The sequence below is a fragment of the Pleuronectes platessa genome, chromosome 21, assembly GCF_947347685.1.
Source record: "Pleuronectes platessa chromosome 21, fPlePla1.1, whole genome shotgun sequence".
NCBI lineage: Eukaryota > Metazoa > Chordata > Actinopteri > Pleuronectiformes > Pleuronectidae > Pleuronectes > Pleuronectes platessa.
The window spans coordinates 15,084,157-15,106,534 of record NC_070646.1 but is presented as its reverse complement, the minus strand read 5'-3'; the positions used below and the strand labels follow the sequence as shown (position 1 = coordinate 15,106,534).

The 22,378-nt window shown below is 41.0% G+C and overlaps 1 protein-coding gene across 1 annotated transcript; it reads left to right on the top strand.

Moving 5' to 3' along the window:
- Window positions 1–598: 598 nt before the first annotated feature.
- Window positions 599–21,628, top strand: LOC128427301 (CSC1-like protein 1). Its single transcript, XM_053414388.1, has 17 exons — window positions 599–618; window positions 710–770; window positions 2,158–2,228; window positions 2,365–2,445; window positions 2,773–2,886; window positions 3,263–3,406; window positions 3,684–3,837; window positions 3,932–4,038; window positions 4,158–4,244; window positions 4,367–4,432; window positions 4,758–4,920; window positions 5,273–5,378; window positions 5,603–5,770; window positions 6,126–6,241; window positions 6,314–6,346; window positions 6,544–6,691; window positions 21,531–21,628. The coding sequence occupies exons 1-17, from the start codon at window positions 599–601 to the stop codon at window positions 21,626–21,628; spliced, it is 1,737 nt and encodes a 578-aa protein (XP_053270363.1).
- The last annotated feature ends 750 nt before the right edge of the window (window positions 21,629–22,378 follow it).

Here is a 22,378-nt window from a genome sequence, read left to right as displayed (position 1 = left end):
CATTTAATGAAAATAATTGTCACACAGTTCATGGATGAAAAATAACACCACATTATCTTTTCTTCACACTGTTGGGGCAGTTTTGGCTCTGGGCAGTCATTTCCCACCATTTGTCCTCATTCTTGTCTCGGCATATATGTTCTTTTGATTCAACAGCAGGTTCCACTCCAGTGATGCCCAATATACAGTGGTCGCAAAGGGCCACTTTCCAGGTGCTAACCAATAATAACCCTTTCCTCCCACAAAATGGCACCTGCTACTCACACGGCAACGTTATCAGTGGAATCCCCTTTGGAGGAGTGCCAGTCGTTTTCTTGCTCAATTTAGTTGGCGCTCTGGTATGTATCTTACTTCTGATAAGGCTCTGATCAATTTAATATAGAGTTATGTGATCCCCAGTTGTTTGTATTTTTTTTCTGTCGTGTTTTCATAGGCTGAAATTTCTCTTTATTCTTACCAATAAATACATCTTCTAGCATAAATTAAGTCAAAGAAAGATGCAGCTATAATGATCCATAATGACTTTTCTTGTCATCTACAGCTGCTGCTATTATTGTTCTGCATCATCAGGAAGTGTTGGGACCATGGATGTTTAGCTATGGTCACAGACAACGAACGGTCAGTTTACAACTCAACAAACATGAGGCCTGATCTACGTGTGCTAGACACAATGACATGTATTGTAAACCAATTGAACTTTGTGTTTCAGGGTCATGGAGGTAGAACAAGCAAATGGAAACACTTCATCTGGGTCTACTCAGGCTGAACAGGTATTTAAAAGAAAGTTGTGTGTTTGCTATTACTTTAGTGGCAAACAATGCATGGCCAAGGGAAAACACACTGTGAGACAATTTGCCAAACGCCTATGAATATTATTGTGTGTGATCAAAATATCTGTCTTTGTCTTTAGGGATTCTTCTCTTGGATTTGTTTCACCATGAAATTGACGTGAGTGACTATGGTTTGATTCTGTTTTATCATCATTCATATACAAGATGTGGTGTTTTCCTCTAATCAGTGTCTCTGTGTGTGTTACAGTGATAAACAAATCGAAGCCAAATGTGGTCCGGATGCTGTTTACTTCTTATCCTTCGAGCGTTCTCCGATACAAGTGGGGTGCATCATGACTATCATCTCCGTGGTAATCATACTGCCTCTCAACTTGAGTGGATCCGTACATGGTGGGCTAGAAATCACTGTCTCTGATTACAGCTCACACTGTTTACCCTATGATAAATGACACAATGATAATAATAACCAGTGCCTGTTAATGACAGTTCCTTTACATATGTTGTTTACTGATTCAGGTGAGTATTTACTAAATAGTTCCTGGTGGCCTCGAGTATATCAAGCAATCACCATGGAGGGGTTGAACTGTGTCCACTTTCCTAATCAGTGCCTTGTGTCTAGATTGTGACTTTTGTATTGTCGGTGGTTTGGACTGAGCCCTGGCTTTGGTATTTTTCTGTTCACGTTCTTGTCCCAGCCACATATTTAAAATGTGCTGTTCATCTCTTTCAGATCATGGTGCATGGAATTTCGGAAGGATAACTATCGGGAATCTTCCAACTGGGTAACTGCTCAATCAGAATATGAAGTTTAAAAATGATTGTATAAGGAAACATGAGTACATTTTGTATTGCAGAGGATCTTGGTGGTTTGCTCAAACCTTAATGTTTATCTGTGTCTTCTGTTTGCTTCTAGATCCGCCCTGTTATGGGTGCACGTACTTTTTGCAATTATCTTCTTGATCGTGACATTTGATGTTATGCAATATCGCGCACTTCACGTAAAAGACAGAAGCATAGAGACGGTGAGTGTATATGACTACTCAGGACTAGACTGTAAGATTTGATGTTATTATTCAGTATCTACAGTGTAGGTATCTCAGTGTAGGATCTCACTGATACTTACATTTATAGACTCTAGAGACTTAAAAATAACCTTTTGCTATGAATTACCTCTGCCTAGGACGTAATGTCTGCGTGTTATTTATCAGGGTGAAGCAATAACGACCGATTTACGTATTATTTTGCAGTGGGGAGGGGCATGACTCAAAGTAAAAGGATTGACTGATTATAGTGTGGTGAATCACATTAATTTGATGTCAATGTGAGAACACGTCACTGATGTGTCTTTCGGTTTTTCACTTTGCAGACTAGAAACACCTTGTTGATTCGTTCGGTTCCTACAGCAGCAACAGAAGAAGAAATAAAGGACCATTTCACGTGAGTGGACTGAACTGTTTCCTTTCACCGTCTCCATCTTGTATAAAGTTTACATTTAGTGTGGATGCACTGCACTTGCATGTTACTATCAATAGTAGCCACCTTCTCCTCTCCTCAATGTCTTGATTTTCTACAGAGAGGTGTACCCGACCTGCGAAGTTACCGCTGTCACCCTGGGCCTCGATGTGACCAAGCTCTCGAATCTTGATGAGGAAAGGTAAGAAATACCAAAATACCAAAATAAGTGAAAACATTTCTCTTGCCCTCAATGGCAATGAGAACATACTAACATGTTTAAGTGAGCAGGGAAATATTATTGATTTTGATAAGGAATGTGTGAAATTGGTGGCTTGCAGCTATAAACCCACATAGAGAATTGTAATAGATTCCAGCAACTCTCCTGAACGTTGCAGCAGTATACTGTTCAATATTTACATATATGCATGTGTGCAAAGGAGATTGTAGCAAGCACCAGCAGGTTAAGAAGTATGTGTTTGAAACGGTTAGGTTAAGCCAATTTCTATGTGTGTGTTTTTTCACCAAGGATTGAAGCAGAAGAAAACCTGTTACAAAAGATGAGGGAGCAGCTGGAAAAGGAACCACCACCCCCCCTGGGGTTGGCCTTTGTGACTTTTAAGACCAATGCCATGGCCACATTGTGAGTGGCTATTTGTTTGTGCATATGTCTGTATTCACAGGTAGGAGAAACAGCAACAACCTTAGAAATGATCATGTATTTATCCATTGCTACCTTTGAGTAATAGTATTACTTGAAACTACATGAGCGAGGGATTGATCCAACTCCATTACTTATTTCTTTGACCATTCTTCTGTGCCACTGTTTCCATTATTCAAATAAGCTTTGCCTTTTTGGAGCAACCAACAGGTTCTCGTCCTCTGGCCTGATCAGAACAGTTTTATGTCAGTTTTATTGTCGCATCATGACTTTTAACTGGAAACAGACCACAGGGTACATGTTAGTGTTGAGTGTTGGTTAATGTGTATGACCGACTGCTGTCGTTTTCTCACAATAGAGTTCGAAAAGACATCAACGCTCTCAAGTGTAATAAATCAATCTTCTGCGGTGGAAGGAGGCCCAAGTCTTCATCCAAAAGCGAAGGTCTGAAAGTGAAGAAGTGGAGGGCCGAAATCGCATCTTTGGCTAGATCCATCCACTGGTAAGTTCCTCCCCACCAACCCCTCAGTATGTGATCCATGCACTCATCATTCAGTGAAAATGATCATGCTAATATATTAGTTGCTGTGAATAAATGTCATCTGCAAATGTCTAAATCATCTTTAGCTAAATATCAACATTAAAATCTTGTGGTTTAGTTGCCTGATGCAGAGGAAAAGAGAGGAATAAGAGTTTGTCTTTGAATGCAATTACCTCTGGGTATTGTTGTGCTGTCCTCTTTGTGTGTAACAGCCCGGTTGCTTGTGTTTCTCCTACAGGAAGAATCTGCCAGTGAAGGGTTTCAAATGGATGGGGCGATTTCTTCTAGTCAACTTGGCGGTCTTGGCCGGGGTCACCTTACTCACAACTCCTGCCATGATGGTGAACCCCTTTCACTTGTTCACTGGGACAGCATCCATCACTGATATCCTGGTGAGACTCGCACATGCAGACACACATATATTTGTTACAAGTTTGGGTTGAAAGCTGAGAATCTACGGTTTCTTATGTTGTTTTTTCACCGTAGAGCCCCATTGTCAGGCAGTTTGGCCCAAGTCTACTGCTGTGGAATTTTTCTACATTGCTTTCTGCCATAGTTCACTGTTCTACACATTTTGAATCACACTGGAGCAGGTATCACGCACACAAGCACACACGCACACACACACACAGACACACACGTATGCTCACATGCCCATGGTTCCTGTTAGCTGAGAGGAAAAGCTTTGAATCCAGCTGCTTCTGTCCCCCAGGTCCAGTGAGCAGCTGAGCACGATGCGGAAACTCTACTTTTTCCTGATCCTCCTGGTGCTCATCCTCCCCTCACTAGGACTCACCAGGTCATTTGCGTTACCATCAGATTAAATAAGAAACAGTTCCAAGCATCTACTTATAATATAATGTTCATGGGTTAGCAATTAGTGCATTTTAGCAATGTTTTATTGTTGTTGTGTCTTTTCAGTCTCCCAGGCTTATTCCAATGGCTGTTTCAACGCTTGTTCCATGGCGTAGGGACACTGAAGTTTGAGTAAGGACATTTCTCTTTTCTGCTTCCTGCTATTTTAAGCTTTAATCAAAAATGTTGCATGTACTTTTAAGCAGACAGGAAGATCCCTTTCCCCCCTGTAGCAGTCAGGTTTTAAATCAAGTTTCATATTCTACATTGCTCTCTCAGGTTTAGTTGCTCATTTACAACAGTTTTCTACAGTTGTGCTATTCACATGATCAAAATATACTTTTTCTTACATTTTACCTGTTGGTTATTAATGTTTGTAAAAAAAATTCATTCTCTTTCATGCATTTTTCTTATTATTTTTTGTAACTGTTGGTTTTCCTTTCCTTCCTTACACCAGGTGTTTGTTTATGCCTGACCAAGGAGTGTTTGCTGTCAACTATGTGATCATCGCAGCTTTCATGGGCTCTATGATGGATTTGCTGCTGTTTTCTCAGTTACTGCGTTATATCATACGTTTGGTATTCCCACGCTCTGCAGCTGTAGGAAAATATCTCAAACAGGTTTGTTACAGTATTGTACACTAGAGGAATGTTATACCTGATCTCTTAGGGAAAACCGAAACGGGTATCAGTATATAACAATACAAGTTACAGTTCATAGCTTATTGTTAATTGTATTAAATGTTACCATGTTCAGAACGGGCTTTTTCCATGAGGGCATGTAGGCATGTGGGCATGTCAAGTGTTCCAGGCTGTGCCGGATATGTAAATAAGTGTTTATAGGCCTGTAAACAGGTGACAATAATGTAAACATCTTAAATTAATAATATTATTCTAACTAGTCAGATTCAAGATTTTTATTTAAAGAAAGTTTAAACAAGAATGGAATATCTTTTTGTAATTTACTCATTTTAACCAGGCCAACAAATTTGAATATGGACCCATGTATAGCTGGACCCTCTTCACATTCACCGTTGTTATGGCTAACAGCCTCATTTGTCCCATCATTGCGCCTTTTGGTGAGTAGTTAGCTCGACACAAATATGCACCTGTTCACATTCAATTCACGTCATTCTCTTGATTACTCCATTATATCAGACCAAACACCTCAATGTCCCTGTTTCACTTTCATGCATAGGACATGTGTCCAGTCATTTCCATGGTGTGGTTCCTAATGGTTGTGTGTGTGTGTGTGTGTGTGTGTGTGTGTGTGTGTGTGTGTGTGTGTGTCTGACTCCATCAGGTCTACTGTGGATGCTGTTGAGGTATTTTGTGAACAAATACAACCTGTACTTTGTCTACCGTCCCGACCCCATTGATATCCGAGTCCACATGGAAGCTATCGATATGTTAATAGCGGCGCCCATCACCTGCCTATTGTGGCTTTACCTCACCTTCCTCCTCACAGCAGGTGAGAAACAAACATGGGCTTCACCTAAAAAAATGAAACCTCAGCACAGTCACTAATGGAAGTCAAGCACAAGTGGTGAATTGTATCTATTGATGTGAAAAACCTGATGTTAAAATTTAAAAACAAAGCAGACTGTCCATTTCTGAAATGTGGTCATTACATTAATTTACAGAATTTTACATCCACAGAAATAATACTCCTTCAGCTTGATACTGAAAACAAAGTGTTTCGTCCTCAATTCATTTTAACTGTGGACCCAATAAATGTAATTATAATGTGCTGACGTGTCCTGCAGCTACATAATGAGAGAAGTCCTCATGTCAGTAAATCTGAATGCCTGTGTGGTGTTTTTTAGGTTTCTGGAGCGCCATAGCTTTGTCCCCCATGTTGTTAGCGTTGATCACTTTCCTCGCCTGCAATGCACACAAGTTATTTGGCTGTTTCAAATACATCAGGCCAAAGAAATTTAAGGTGAGTGTGTTTTACTTGTGAGTGCATATGTCAGACCGAGCCAGTCCTCACATTGTTTGTGTTCTTATGCAGGTGTCAGAAGAGGCAGCTGAGAAAGACACCGAGGTACTTGTTCTTTAACAAATTCCACAGCATGGATAAATATAATACTTTAACTTATCTCAAACAATATCCACAGTAAAATAAGAATTTTGCAATATTGCTTAAAAAACTTCAGGGTAAACAAAAGAAAACACAAAAGTGGGTATTCAGAAGCACAGTTTAGTTTTTCCATTTCTCTCTTTTGTGTTATATAATCACAGGTCTACCTTCCCAGAGTGCTTACCATGATGCGGGAGACCATCCGAACCGGTCCAGTGGCGGAAAGCATGTCAACTGATTCAGTGGTGGTCATGAGGCAGGAGACATGTGAAGCTGCAGACAACGGTCCAGTGGCAGAGTCCTGCACGGGTTCAGTTTTGTAAACCGGCATCCACCCACAGCCGCAGACCTCAGTACCAGAAACAACCTGATAGCAGCAGTTACCTCAAACTCAAATCCAGACCCACACGGACTCATTAATATGAGCCCCCGCGACTGATTATATATCACACGATTATACACAGAGCCTTAACAGTGACTCACTTCAAACTGCTTTTGTTTTTACTTTCGAAAAATAAAAAAGTGCTGGTTGCGATCACTTCCAGGTTAGGAAACATTGTCGAGCGCTCTTTCCACCAACACAAAACATCGAAAGGATTGTTAATAGCACAGAGGAGTGCGCTGTCTTTATGTCTTCAATAAGACAATAGAATAAACATTTGATACAGTATTTCAGGATTTGTGTAAATAAGGGTTAGAATGTTTCACCATCTTGTTGCTATGTTATTGTTTTTTTCTTTTTGATGTGTTTGCAATTTTATTGTTCATTTTAACAAGAAATAAAACCTGAGAGCAAAACTGTAAGTGTTGGGTGGTTGATTGTTTAGATATTTTGTATCTTAAAATGGAACCGCACCGTTCGGACTCTTCTTCTGATGTTTTTGTAGCTTTTTTAAATGTGCATTTTAAGGGTTTGGAGCTGAAATTAGAACCAGAGAGAACTCATATCACTAACCTACTACATTTGGATTGTAGACTAGAGAAAACAATATGGAGACACAATGCAAGTCTGCTTAACAACAAAGGAATCATAGAAGAAGTTTAATCTGAAATTACATTGATTGGTTGACTAAATTGATCTTAATGACAATGGATAGGTAAACCAAATTATACTGTGGGATGCTTTAAAGGGAGTTATCAGGGGCAAACTGATGACCCTTAGTACAGCAATCAAAAAAAAAAGAGGAAAATGAACTGACAGCTTAAAGAGAATTCAAAGGATTTGGAAAGGCATCACAGTGAGAAGCAGAGCCAGTGGATAATGAGGGAAATTTAAGAAGTTAGAAATCAGATTTTGTATATTTACAAAGAAGAATTAGAGTTTTTCCAACAAACATTATGGCTTGATTAGACTGGAATTCCTGTACTATGTTCTGCTCCAAACCCTCTTATCCATACGATAATCACATAGGGGTCTACTACGCCGAAGACTTTAACATTCATATCACTTCCTGTATTCATATCAATAAATGTTGTTTACACAGGAATGCATGTAAACACCTGGCCCCCTCGTAAATAGTCAAAACCTAATGATTGAGAGCCGAGGCAGGGACTCACAAAGTGTCAGAGTGTGACAGAAAAAGAGAAAGAGAAGTTAAAGTGTGTGTTGGTGAGGGTGTGCAGTTGAAAGGGTTTGCATGTCACTTATTAAGCTTTTATTTCTGATTCGTTCCATTGGAAAAAAAGAGAGGAAAGTACAAGTCTCTATACCCAGAGGTAACTGCATTCATTCATATGTGGATGACACAAATTCACAAACACCACTTCTGTCTCCACTCTCCGTGCAATCACATCCGCCATCTCCTATTTGTTTTTCTATTTTCTTTAAAATCGGCTTAAAAATAATGATGGAAAATAGAGAGGGATAATAGTGACATCCAAATTCAAATAAAACAACATGTCCGAAAGCTTAAAAATACAATTTTCGTCAAGTAATAGTAAATAATGGACTTAAGCTGTAAATCAGGAAATATAAATAAATTCTTCAATTGAGATGACACCAAACCTAGATTGAGCGGTTTTCTGAACACACGACCACAATCACATATCGGCTAAGAACGAGTTTGCATCTTAACCATGTAACTCTGATCACTCCTTCCTGACAGACCTGACATGGTAATTACATATGAATGACTAAGCAAACGTACCAAAAGCAAATGTTGCTCATATGATCGAATTTTTGAGGACTTCTCGAACTCCCCATCAGACTCTGTCAAGTTATCAAATCCATCACATCCGAACTTTCACATCACACCTCTTCACCCATCTCGCTCTTCCCTCATCCAATATGTGGCCTTGAGGTGCCTAGTAGCAACCCTGCTTCTCAGCTCCTCAATAAGACTGATTGTAGATTAAAAAAAATATATAAAAAATATTTTTCTTTCAATGTAAGGCCTCTGTCTAAAACCCAGCAGGAAACCTTGATTACTATTGTTCTCATCTACTACAGGCGTTTACTCCAGTAATACCTCTCCCTGTCTGTAGCCACCACGCTACAGTTTCAACAAATGTCCCGTCCACAGCACCACGTGACTGGTCAGATGCCATGAGTAATGAGTCTATCAACACCGAAGGCGTGGACACAGACAGATGCTATTTGGAGACAGGAGCAGCTCCAGTGAGGAAGTGGAGCGGTGTGCCAAAAACTGAGGCAGCAGATGTTACCAAGGACGCAACAAACACCAGAATGTTATTAACAAGTGAAATTACTTAAGAAAGAATGTGCTCAGGTTAAAATACAAAATACTAAGTGAGTACTCTGAGTTACTCCTTTGAAATGGGGGGGGGGGGGGTATTAAAAATGGTATGTGGTTATAATAAAGATATGAAATTAAATCACGACTACCTGGTGTAAAAGCAGATGTATTGGTGTTTTATATAAGATGAGGTGAGATCCTATGAGAACCAGGGTCTTTCATGACTTTATTCTGGATTTTCAGATTTTTTTCTTCCCATTTCAGTAACCGTAAAGACCGTAAAGCCAGTCTGACACTTTGCAGCCTGTGCACACGACTGATTATTACTAATATATGTAACTTGTGCAGGTTTGTGAGCCGTCATCCTCCTGTCTCGTCTCGTCTCGTCTTCTCCATGTCCTTCCGCGATTTCTCCTTCCTGGTGGCTTGATGCCGCACGTCGTCCTCTCAGTCCACTTTCCTCCTCTCTTTAACACCTGTAGTGCCTACTGCCAGCTGCCCTATTGGTGGACAGTTAAATGGCTTTGCATGTTCAAATCATCTCATCACTAGGGGAATGACCCGGCAGGAAGTAAACAATAAACACATTGTTCACAATCACAATCAAATTAAAAGCCACAAAAGATATAGCATGCAGATAGAATATCATGCAGAATATATATGTATACATACATGAACTATAAATACAAAAAATCAAACTGCCATGCGACATATACACTCAGTTGGCAGTGTAATGATTTTAGAAGATCAACAAAATAATAGAGCCTGGACACCGTGGAAGCTGTCAGTAGATTTTAAGTAGCAATATTGAGGTACACAAATAAAATGCTCTCTCCCTGTCTCTCTCTCTCTTAACCCTCATTGCTGATGGATGTGCTAAAGATATAAAGACCTTTGGGAAGTTAATGTGTCAGCATTTGCCGCACTTCCTGCTATGTCCGTCTACCAGGAATGAGGCTCGCTGAACACTTATCGCAACTAGTGGTGAATGATGGTCTGTCGAGTTCTGCTGTGCCAAAGAATGTGTCACCTGTTTCCATCACAGGGACATTCAGAAGGACCGTGGCCTTCCAGGATATGAGCTAAACCAGACTGTCCTGACAAGGTGGAAGTAAAACCGGAGGAAAAGGGGCTACAACCTGATTTGTCTTTTCGGCAAGACAACAACCCTGAAAATAAAATGAATCCTGAACAGTCATTTCAGCTTGTATTCTATTTTGCCATCATAGACTGTATATAAAGATGGATCACAGGACATTATGTACACAACTCTAAACACTGTATATTTAAAGGCCTGTTGTGCATCAGTGCAGACATCATCATTCTACTGGGTTGCATAAAAGAGCATTGTCTCGCTGTCCTTGACTTCAACGTCAACACAAACTCGTGTTGAGCTCTTCACACCTGAGGGGGCTCAGTTTGTTTCTCAGTGGAAATGTTCTCCATACATTAATGTCAAGGTGAAGAACACTGAATACAGCATGAAGCTCTGGACATACTGTATACTCTCCTCAAATCTGTTGTGTCCCAGTCACTCTCAGCCCCGGGGCGAGCAGCAGGGGATTTGTGTCCCTCTCCAGCTGAGGGAACCTCCCCTCTATGTTTTATTCGTTACCTGACGTGTGTTACTGTGGCTGAACTTCTCTGAGGAATCACTACTGTTTACTGGAACGGAAAAAGAGACCGCTGCTCTAGAATGTAGAAGACAGATCCTCCTGTCCTAACAGATGTGCTCAAAGTTCAGTTGGATTGACCTGAAAACATCATTATATAAATTCTACTTAATATTTGCATCTGCCTGATAGCAAGAAATGTTAGTTAGTTTGAGCTTAAACCTACTTGTGATTATTTGATGTTCTGCCCAGTGTCTATACACTCAGGAGAGAGGGGGGCATTTTGCCCCTTCTCTGACAATTTATGAGCACTGGACACATCCAGCCTGCATGATATCGAAGGATTACGGGGAACCCCTTGAGCTGTGCTTAAAAGCTGGCACATCCCATTTGTCAGCTCCTCGATACCTGCAGTGGTGTTGAGGATTCTGTCCCACTTGGCCAAGTGTTTACTTAGTAACTCTGTTTGTGTTCAAACCTATCCTCTGTGAATTTTTTCTCTACTATTAATTACATACTTTGATATCATTAAATTGATCACTCAAACTGAAGGTTTATTTCCTCACCAGGTAATTAAATCCAAACTCCCACCACAATTTGATTTATACATTTCTACCTCATACATATTGAATATAACCAAGAGTTCAGACTACCTGTTTTTATGAACTTTGTGTTGAGAGAAATTTTTCTCTTCAAGTCTGTTCACACGTTATAAAGATCAACGAGGAAACAGCGATACTTCAAACTGAAGTCGAAACTCTTGAGCGTCTCCAATTCCCACCAAACTGAATAATGATTGAGCGTCTCAAACAGAAGCAAACAATATCATCAGGGCTTCTCAGGCTTCTATTATGAGAAGTAAGACAAATGTTGGAGTTGGACATGAGATGAAATGGAATCATTTATAGGCTGCATCTTGGTCTGACCGAGAGTCGGTGCACCTGTCTCCGTGATGCCTACTCTCCTCAGGTCAATCAGGAGGAGAATGTATTATTACTCCTTTGGAGTCTAAGTTTTATGATTTGGCAACTCAGAGTGAACTGTCAATCACCTTTTCATTGCAACAGAAAAGCTTTGCTCTGAATGTCTTAGCAACCTTCCTCAGACAGAACCTGGCATCAATGTGAATCACCCAAAATCATTTCTGTCAGGAGCTACAGTAAGTGCCTAGAAAGAGTTGTGCACTTTGTCTATAAAGCCATACATCAAATAGAAATGGCTTCTCCAACAATTTGGTGCAGGCTGAAAGTTATTGAGGAGTTTTACATCACTCAATATGTGGCATATTTGAAGATATCTCCAAAGCTGAGGTTTAGAAGAACAACACAGTTGTTTTCAAATTATTTAAGCTGATTATCAAAGTATCCAATGGAGCCGTATATTGTGCATAAATAATTGGCTGTTTATTGCTGTGTAGTTTTAGTGGAAGCTTTGTGTAGAAAGAATACAAATGCTGTACTTGACTCTTCATGTTTAGAGTACCTAAGGAGCTGGTGGTGTACAGTAAGAGACAGAAAGGATAGCATAAAAAATGTAAAAATAGTTTAATAGTACTAGTATTATCATTTAAAATATGTTTAGAAAATTACGATTTTATTTCTATATTTTCAGTAAAACATGTTTGGCTCAGACTATAGGGTACCGATTCTTGTTTAATATTAAAAGTGCTGTTTCCTGCAAGGTGCTTTTCTTGTAGAATACATTCAATTCAAAGATGTTTCTTACATTTTTGACTGTATACGGTGGCTCGGAAGTGTTCATCACAACAACAAATCACGAAACACAACAGCAAATGAGAAAAGACAACAACAAATCAGTGCAATCAGTTTGAGGAAAGAAGTCAAGATCATTGTTGTCTCCGGGTTTTGGAGAGAGGCTAACATTAGCATCTGTCCTACAGCTGGATATATGTTAGTCAGCTAGTTAGATAGCAAAGATGTGCGATGTGATCATATTGTTTGGAAGCACATGAGATTTTTATTCACATTTGAAATTGTTTTTAATTTTGCCCACAATTTCACAAGAGTCACAGAATCGTCACATAAACAATATTTGCGAAACTTTTAAAAATAGAAACACATTGCACCCAAACATTTTTTGCCATGATTTACAATGTTGACATAAAAATAAATCATAAAAACAAAATAAGAACGGCTTATTATTTTGTTGAGGAGAAAATTGCTGGGCGTGGGATCCCTCACATGTGGCTCTCTCTGAGATTTCTATGTTCTTCCCCCTGTTAAGTAGGTTTTTGTCACTCATGTTAAGGGTTAAGAACAGAGAATGGAGCACCTTGTTAAACCCTAGGAGACAAATTGTGCTTTGTGAATATGGGCTAAATCTGTTTGATTGATTGAAGCCGCACTGCAGAGGAGAAGAAGGATCTGCAGGGAGTAGTGAAGACTGCCCAGGTCATATTCGGCTCCCCACTACCAGATCTGGGGGACATCCACTTGGGACGGCTACACAGACGGGTAGTCAACATCAGCAGGGACCCCTCACATCCTGGGCACCACTTGTTTGCCACCCTCCACTAATGCTGACTCAGGTTGTGTTCAACGAGTGTGCAATGTATCGTATCCTCATATTATAGTATTAACCATATTTTACTGTTTTATGTCTATGATGCTAAGGGGACTGCTGTCAAATAAAATGTTGTTGCGTGTTGATGCACAGTGGCAATAAAGAACCTACCCACCTAACCATGCACCCACCCCCTGTATTTCCTCTCCTTTATGGTGGTCGGAAATTGCCTTAGGCCCTGAACTACCAGGGGCCCCATAAAACACCTAATGAATCTATGGTTAAGATATTTTTGTTTTACTCTACTTTACTTTGATTAATTATTTCATTCTAAAAAATCCATATGCTAACATGGCACCAGAATGCCTTCAAAAGTGTCTCAGCAACCCACTGAGTCCTGCTGTTCACGTCACGTCTTGTGTTGCACTGAGAGAGAAACTATGTTTTCACTGTTTCCAATGTTCTTTCACAGATCTTCTATGTGAATGGACAAGACGGTACATTCTTACTGTACAGAGATCATTTTGTTTATGAAAATAAGATTTTAATGTGAGTGCATTTGTTAAACTATTCATGTTTTTTGGGGTTGGGATGATTGACAAGTCGGACTTTCTTAGACAAATAAGAATTAAAAAAGGTGGAGAAAAACGGATGTAGGGGGCCCCATGCCTGTGTTCGCCCTGGGCCCCCAAATTGCTATAACCGCCACTGTGGTGCAGCAACATTTTAGAGGGACACAGATACTTCTTGGGGTCAGTTAACATTTGCATTCCACTGCACCTCAACATGAAAGTAAAAACAGTGAACTTGTCTACACCATCATCCAGAGGTTGTCATCCATCATGAAGCTGACATGGGTGAAATGCTTAATGATGTGTATAACGTTCTGGGATCTGTCAAAGTCATTTCCCCCTCTCAAACAGGCTGAGCTGAGCTTTCACTCATTGTAGAAGATGAATTCTACAACAAGTCTTTAAAAAAAGCTAAAATCTATAAACTGAAATTGACCTAATGTCTCCTTCCGTATGAGCATTTCCCCCAGTAAAAGCAACACATATAAACAGCAGCAATTATATGCAACCAAAAGCCGAAGCAGCTGATGGCACTCACAGGGTCTTTAGTGAAGTAATGGGCATTTCTTACGCAAAATCTATTCTCTGACTTTCTGTGTGAGGGAATTTTTGAGCATCCTAAGCAGCCTGAACTCTTCTTCACCAGCTCCCAGAAAACCTCCACCACAATCTGTTCTACATGAGTGTTGATGTCACTTCTGTTTAAAAGTTTTCCTTTTCTTGCAAATGGACACAAATTAAAAATAAAATGTAGGAAACTGGTCTGCTCTTCAACAGTCAGTAAAATCCACCACAGCAGAGACCCTGGGCCGGATTCCGGATGCCGTAAAGACATAGCTATGTTTTCTGGTAAATTTGATTGGTTGTCTTTGTCCACAGGAAACAGGCAAAGGGTTTTCCTCCTAGTCATGACGATAGAGAGTCCAACTTGTGAGGAACCCTGGTAATGGGACAGATAGGTCGTGCTGATGTGACGCTATCAGTCTTTCAATGAAGCCTCTGAAGGATGAAGTCCCTGAATTTAGATACAAACTGTGTCCCTTTGTCTTTATCACATTGTCAGAAGATGCACGGCTTCATATACACGTTCCTGGCATTTAGTTGTGTACACAGCCCTGCTTTTATTCAAGGAAATACAGTGATCATACCAGAAACCTCACGCAGCGGCTCCACTGGAGATAAGCAGCCGACTCGCTCTCTGTGTAAACAACAGACGTCTGGGAGATGCAACAGATCAGGAAGGCAGCTGTCCCGCACTGCACATACACCTAGTGTGGACCAGGCATAATCACAAAACTGAGTAGCTGTTAAATGTTTGGCTGACAGCTAGAGAACGTGCGCATTCTAAATAAGGTGCAGATCAGTTTCTACCTCACCCACTTACCAGAATGTTCACATTTTTTTACACATTCAGGCATCTTTCAAGAAATTGCATGTTGACTAAAAACATTGTTAAAAGGTATAATTCAGTTTCTTCCGACACGAAGAGGAAAAACAAGTCTGAGCATAAAGATTACATTACAATAATTACAGTGGTCACTCACATTGTGGAAAGTACTTGTGCATAGAATAGAGAATGTGCTAGTGACGTGACATGATCATTACTATTACAAGGGTCACACAGTGAGAACTTGGCTCCACCTGGAAATTATATGATGATTGTAAACCTCCCTCTCCTTCTATCTTCATATCATCGGTCATAGTAGAAATAGAAAAAAGACAATGACTGTCGCTGCACTGTAATCTGTCATTAAACAGTCCCACATGCTTCATCCCCATGACAGGACCACTCATCACTCTTTGATTTAACCTAAGGATACAGAAGACACATTACACATACATAAGGATTCATCATGTAACAAAGCTATAAGTGATGTGTTGAGTTATGCAGGCAGCTTATCAGCCAATCAGAGGAGGGCACGGACGGTTGAGCGTGATTGCGAAGGCATGAACATGGCAACAGCCGTGCATAATCCTGAGCAGTTAGCGTGGAACAGTCGTGCACAGCGATTATTGGTCCCTCTCAGCCATGAGGCTAAAGGGAGTTGTTATGAGCTGAGATAAGATTGTACAGATTGTTCCAGTTTGTTGGATAAAGCAGGTAAATAAGGAGATCGCTAATGTGAATTCTCTGTGCATGCAGTTTATGGAGGGGTTTTATGGTATGGTCTTTGCATACAATACTGTGCTTGTGTATGTGTTTTTTTTTGTGGTTAGTTTGGCTAAATTAACCCTGCTACTCCATTAATTTATTCAGTAACTACTTTAGGGGAAACAATTTCAGTGAGAATGCTATTATGAGTGTATTGAATAGCAGTATTGGAGAATTAATAAAATCAAAGTGCAGAAAAAATGTGTGCATTTGCCTTTTCAGTGTTGTTCTGCATCTGTGTGGAGCAACAAGGACACCGGAGCTGATCTCAGACTAGTACATGAAACAAACTGTATCAAACACTTTAAGTAACATCTGGTTTCACTGTCTTCTTTTGCGAGAATTTACTTTTTTTCCCCTGTTGATGAACCCCAATTTAATTAATGGGGAGCCAATGTGTCTGAGAGTACATGCACCTTGGCATCGATTTCGACCACAAGCAGAACTGGAATGTACCTCACAGGCTTGATTCTGCTTTTACTCAGAATGTTTTGATGTTCCCTTTCATGTGTGGGTTTGGTCATGCTAATGAAGACCAACAGGACTGTTGGAAAAGCAGTAACAATAGCCAGTTATGTCTCTGGATTAACACGACCAAGTCAGGTCGTGAAATGAGGTGAAATGAAAATGTAAGTGTAGCTGTTGATTATGTCTGTTGATGTTTTGTCATCATGTGTATGTGTGTAGGTAGGTGCCCTGTGATTATTGCTGTAGACCAGTTTCCTTACTGGGACAAACAAAGAATATATCGATCACCAGTTTATCCTGAGAAATCAACCGGTATTATTTGAAGACAACATGAGAGTGTGTGTGGTATGTGTGTGTCTGTTGATGTATATGTTTGTGTTAACGAACAAAGAAGGAGGACAGTAATTACTGCATGTGGCAGGACATTATAACCTTTCGCCTCTCATGTAATGAACTTTGGGAGGAACATGAACCTGAACTCCATTAAGACTCCATTTTGCAAGTCATTACTTTGATTTCAATGGAGGACAAATTATGAAAAAGCCTGGGTCCTGAAGAACTAGGTCTTGTCCATAATCATCAATTAACATTTACATCATTAATTAGTCTGGCAAATCACAAAAGCATGATTATACTGAGCAATCATCGATATTGAAATCGTAGTCTCTTCTATGGGGAGATTGATACTGTGTGAGCTCTTTAATGAGCTTGTATTTAATCATTAAGCCAGGTATGCAATTTATCTGCAGTGGTGCTCTCCTGATCTGTTCTGCTTTTCTGTCTGCAAACATATTTTATGCATCATTATAAATCCTCCTTAATGCTTGCTATTATAATTGGCATTCTCCGATTTGTGAATGCAGATTTGCCAAAATAATGATGTAAGCTGTACATAAATTTCAGTTTCTGTGCCCGAATTTCATGCATCAAGAAAAAAACTCACTTTCAGATGCAGGCAACTTGTGGTCATTCGCAGGTGAATGGAAAGTCATTGACGAGAAGAAGGATTATCTTTTTGCGTGCGACTTTTCTTTATTGAAATCCTGGATCGATCATTGTATGGTATAATTCTAAAATTCCATCTTTTAGTGAGTGGTGTCAGGGTCAATGTCCCCTTGTGAAATTTAAATGGACTTTCTTTAGTGCTAAATATAAAAGATAATGACTCTCTGAGTACTTAGTGTGTGTGTGTTAAGACCCTGGTGGTTTAAGACATTTTCCCTTGTGCATCCTGCCTGTGTTTTGTTTTGTCATGTCTTTCCCCCTGTTTGTTTGTGTTGTCGTGTGCTTGTTGTGGTTGGGATGTCAGGCCATGTGTGTTTTGTTATTGTCCTGAGACTCCGCCCTCTACTGCTTCCCGCTCTTTTTTTCCCTCACCTGTTCCCCATCATCAACCTGAGTGTTTGCCTAATTAGTTCACCTGTGTCTTGTCTGTTTCCCCTTCTATTTAAGCCCAGTCTTTCTGTTGTCCCCTGTCGGATTGTCTCATCATTTTTTGATTATGAAGAAGCAATGCCTGGATACTGCTATTTGTGAACTCTGTTATCTGGTATGATTTTGGACTCTCTGATTTTTGACTCCCTGTTTTTTTTGCCTTTTGGATTCCTTGGTTTTTCTGTTTTTGTTAAATAAATAAGAATTTTTTGGCATCTAAGTCTGCAATTGGGTCCTTGTTCTGTGGAAGCCTAACAGTGTGTCCATGTGTTTCTCTCTGTGGTCCCACCGATCAGTCATGTTGTATTGAGTGTAGTTTCATTATCATTCCCCTCACTCCCCTCGTCTCCATGTCCTCTTTATAGTTATCTCCTTGAGGGAGGTGTTCGTGGTTTAAAAAGAGAGCTGCACCAGTGCACCTCCATTGATTTAAATGCTCACCCTGGCTAACCTCGCTGCCAGATAGGTTTCCAGTAGATAATTTATGGAATGGACAAGTAAAGGAAACCTGGCATAGAATGAGGACAGAATGCTTGCTACAACACAAATTTAAGATGTTCATCACACGTGGCTTGTCAGTTGCGATGATGACTTAATTAAGATGGAGTCAGGAAGGTGACCAGTTTATTCCCCATCTGTCAGTAGGAGATTAACTGATAATTGCGTCCACTCTGGTGTGAGAAAACTGTTTTGCATCAGAATATGAATCATGGATTAACATGCTGCCTTTGAGCAGTTGTGCAGTGTTCGGAGGAAGCTGATGGACATTTTCCAAATAGCTCATTTCACAGATCCAAATACTAACAATAAAAAACGGATTACACCTGTCAGTTTAACATTTTCACAACTGGACCAAATACTAGTGAAAGAGGTCATCCTCAACTCTGCTTTTTGAGAATTAGCAAATGGCTGCATTCTGATACGATAAACCAATATGTTGACGGTTGTATATATTAGTTGTGGTTAGGGTCTGCATGCTTTAGAGCAGTGATTTTCAACCAGTGTGCCGCGGCACACTAGTGTGCCGTGAGAGATCGTCAGGTGTGCCGTGGGAAATGATCTAATATCTAGTGTTGCACCGAAGTATCGGCCGAACATCGGTAGCGGCAGATATTTGCCTCGTTTACCGACATCTGCACATCGGTAATAAACTTGACTTTCACCGATATCATTGGTATGTGTGGTTAAACCGCTGGGCAGGTGCCGCGGCTGGGGGAGCAGTCGCCCTCCTCTCCACGACGCCGGAGACTCGGCGTGCGGCACGCCTCGACGTTTTTTTTGGGGGGGGGGGGGGTCCTATTCCGCTGTGCCTCACGGCGTCGGTGGTGCGGGGTGCTTTCTTTCTCTTGGACCGTGGGGCGGTGTCCGTCGCCGGTGCGGAAGGCGGGCCGTTGGAGGGGACCGGGTACGGCGGTCGGCGGCAGCGACTCTGGACGCGTGTCGGGCCCTTCTCGCGGATCACCTCAGCTACGGCGCCCGCGGGGGGCCCCTTCCGGCGGTGCGCCTCGGCTGGCGCCTGGCAGCCAGAACTGGTGCGGACCAGGGGAATCCGACTGTTTAATTAAAACAAAGCATCGCGAAGGCCCACGGTGGGTGTTGACGCGATGTGATTTCTGCCCAGTGCTCTGAATGTCAAAGTGAAGAAATTCGATGAAGCGCGGGTAAACGGCGGGAGTAACTATTGGCACTCAAAACAGGTCAATCTGTTTTAGACAGGGTTAAAAGGTCCTGTTTTAAATGATCCTTGTGGTATTTTGACCAAAATATGTTACAGACATTTCAATAAGACCCCAAGGAACCATGTCAAATGTGATAAATGGGTATAATATGTCTCCGTTAAATAAAGTTTAGTTAAATCAAAGATTGTTGCATAAATCTGATTTAATTTGTGCTCATTAAAAGGTAAGAGTAAGAAAGGGCTGAAATAATTTAAAATAGTGCTTTTTAATACATTTAGAAATTATATTACTAACTATATGTATTATATGTACTGTGTTAGTCCATAGAGTGTCATTTTGGTTGGTGGTGTGCCCCAGGATTTTGTAAATGTAAAAAATGTGCCGCGGCTCAAAAAAGGTTGAAATTCAATGCTTTAGAGGACGCATAAACCGCAGAGGCTGAATCAAAATGAGATGGTCTGGTCTATACATGCTCGGAAAGTGGTAATGCCGATAAGTCGTCTTATCTCAGGCTTGTCTGCTATAATTCGGTTTCAAATGATTTGTAGGCGCTCAAGTAGGGACGAACATCGAAGCCAAATGCTTCAACATTTTTGAAAACAGAAAAAAATTCATCCATAAAAGTTTCTCTTGGTAAATCCAAACTCCTCTCTCCAACTCTCTCACCTGCACAGTGCTGCCAGAATCTCACCAAAGACCCAGATTAACCTTTTGAGTCTTTTATTTGCAAAAGAAGCACTTTTGTTGGACATTTCGTGGACTGTTGCAGTTGCCACATTAGATTACATGGTGGCCATTGTTGGCATGTTGGGACTGCTGGCAGAGGTGATCTACTAGTCCCATTCCAAAGGTTTTTGTATGAACCATTCATTTATAAACATATGGTAAACAGTTTGTATTTATATATCGCTTTTCTAGTCTTGATGACCACTCAAAGCACTTTATAGTACAGTTTGCCATTCGCCCATTCACACACGTTCATACAGTGAAGCCCCGTTTTTGTTCTAAGAGGGGCAATTCGGGGTTCGGCATCTTGCCGAAAGACACTTGGGCGTGCTGATGGGGAAGACTGGGGTTCGAACTGCCGACCACACCTTTTATGTCAGGTGATATCTTGTGCTTGTGGTGCTTCTGTATAGTAAGACATACCGCCTATATGCACCCAGCTCTGCCATTCTCCTTCTGAGCCCTCTGTTTACGTCCTGCCTCTTTATCTCTTGTTATCAGATTCTTTAAGACCATTGCTTCTACAGTACCTCCCTCCTCTTTCAGATGTATTAGATGATGTCTTGAGTGGAGAGATTGCCTTGAGCCTATCTTAAAACAACAAAAAAAAGCAGTCGTCTGTGGACATCGTTAAAATACATTTTGAACACTAAGGAATCAGATTGGAAAGTTTTGATCTTATAGTTAAGAACTCCCACATTAATAAGTCCTACCGTAATTGACCCTCCCTCCAGGTATAACAAACAATTTGAGCAGTCCTTAGACTGTTTTATCAGTCCAATAGATGTTACTTAGCCTCTTTCCAGATACTTAACAACTACTCTGTTATTGTACAGACAAAGTGTTTCTTCTCAGTTCGTTTCATCTTTTTTATCTTTTGGGAATTGGCCTGAATTTTTACCAAAGTCATCTTAAAGTCACTAGTCATCTATTTTGGGAAATTACCTTATACCGCCTGTGAAGTCTTCTGGATATATGTTCAAGAGGAACCTAATACCTATAGTTTATTTTGACAGGGTTTTGTAAGTACATTGTGAGCCTGGCTTTATCCAAAATGAAAAAAGGCCACTCAAGAGTTCATGTCGGACAACGGCTTAAGCATCTAGGATCAGGAGAGAGGGTAAGTGGAAAACCCACTTCAGGAACTTACCATGGATTGTCCTCAACAATGATGTGTTGGCACAGAGACATCTGTGTTCCTCTGTTGCCATCTGCACTGCTCACAATGCAGCATGGCAGCAGCTTATAAGGAATGTGTGGCTGTATCTCTCCCCTTCCTTCCCAGACCCAGTGAAGAAGGAGCACATGGGTGGCCCCATCTGCCCAGACGGGTTGCTTTGGCCCCACCTCCAGTCCGCCCTGAACCAGGTGCAGAAGCCATAAGGGGAGGCAGATAAGATTAAAAGACACATGGGTTCTCTTACGGATGTGTGGAGGTGGGACCACCAGGAGTAGAGAAGCGATGCCACGCCACAGCTGCATCTCGTCCCTCTCCTCCTTCTGCTCGTCATCGTCTTCCACAACCTCCTCAACCAGAGTTTACCTGCTCTTAGTCTTACCTTCCTTAGGCCAAGAAAACAAAGCAAGCGGCTAGGACCTGAGTGGGTTGTGTGTGGTTGTGCTTATGTGCATTTCGAATAGCCTGTAACAAGCACAACCAAACTTTTAAGGGCCACACACAAGCATCTCTCAAAGAGCAAAGTTCCTGTTAATACCCACTCTAGCCCCCTGTCTGCGTAACCAGCTACAGCTGTTAAATACATAACCCTCACACTGTGTGAGTTATTGGCCTTTAACCTCTTGGGTTGTCGGCAGCACACACTCAGAGTTTTCCCCCTACATTTCACGTATGATATATGTGATGATGATCCCACGTGTGTGCTCATTTTGCCCTGTGCTCCTGGCTTTGTCTGTGCACAGCATCTGCTCTCCTCACCTTCAGCTTGTTTGATCCTGGACGATACTCAGTGTCTCATTTATGAGCGTTCTCCTTTTTAAATGGTAACTTTATGACGTTGATTACGCATTGGCTCCCTGGCAGAGTCTGGCTGCGAGCCATTCTGTATGTGCTCTCCAGAGACTTTTACTCAGCCCTTTTGGCCGAACCCGCCTTTAAGATTAAGATTAAGATGC

Coding starts and splice junctions, on each gene's coding strand:
- LOC128427301 (XM_053414388.1), top strand. CDS start 599: ATGGTCACAGACAACGAACG. Junction 4,039..4,157: donor TTTGAATCACACTGGAGCAG/GTATCACGCACA, acceptor TCTGTCCCCCAG/GTCCAGTGAGCAGCTGAGCA. Junction 6,692..21,530: donor AGTGGCAGAGTCCTGCACGG/GTTCAGTTTTGT, acceptor CTTCCTTCCCAG/ACCCAGTGAAGAAGGAGCAC.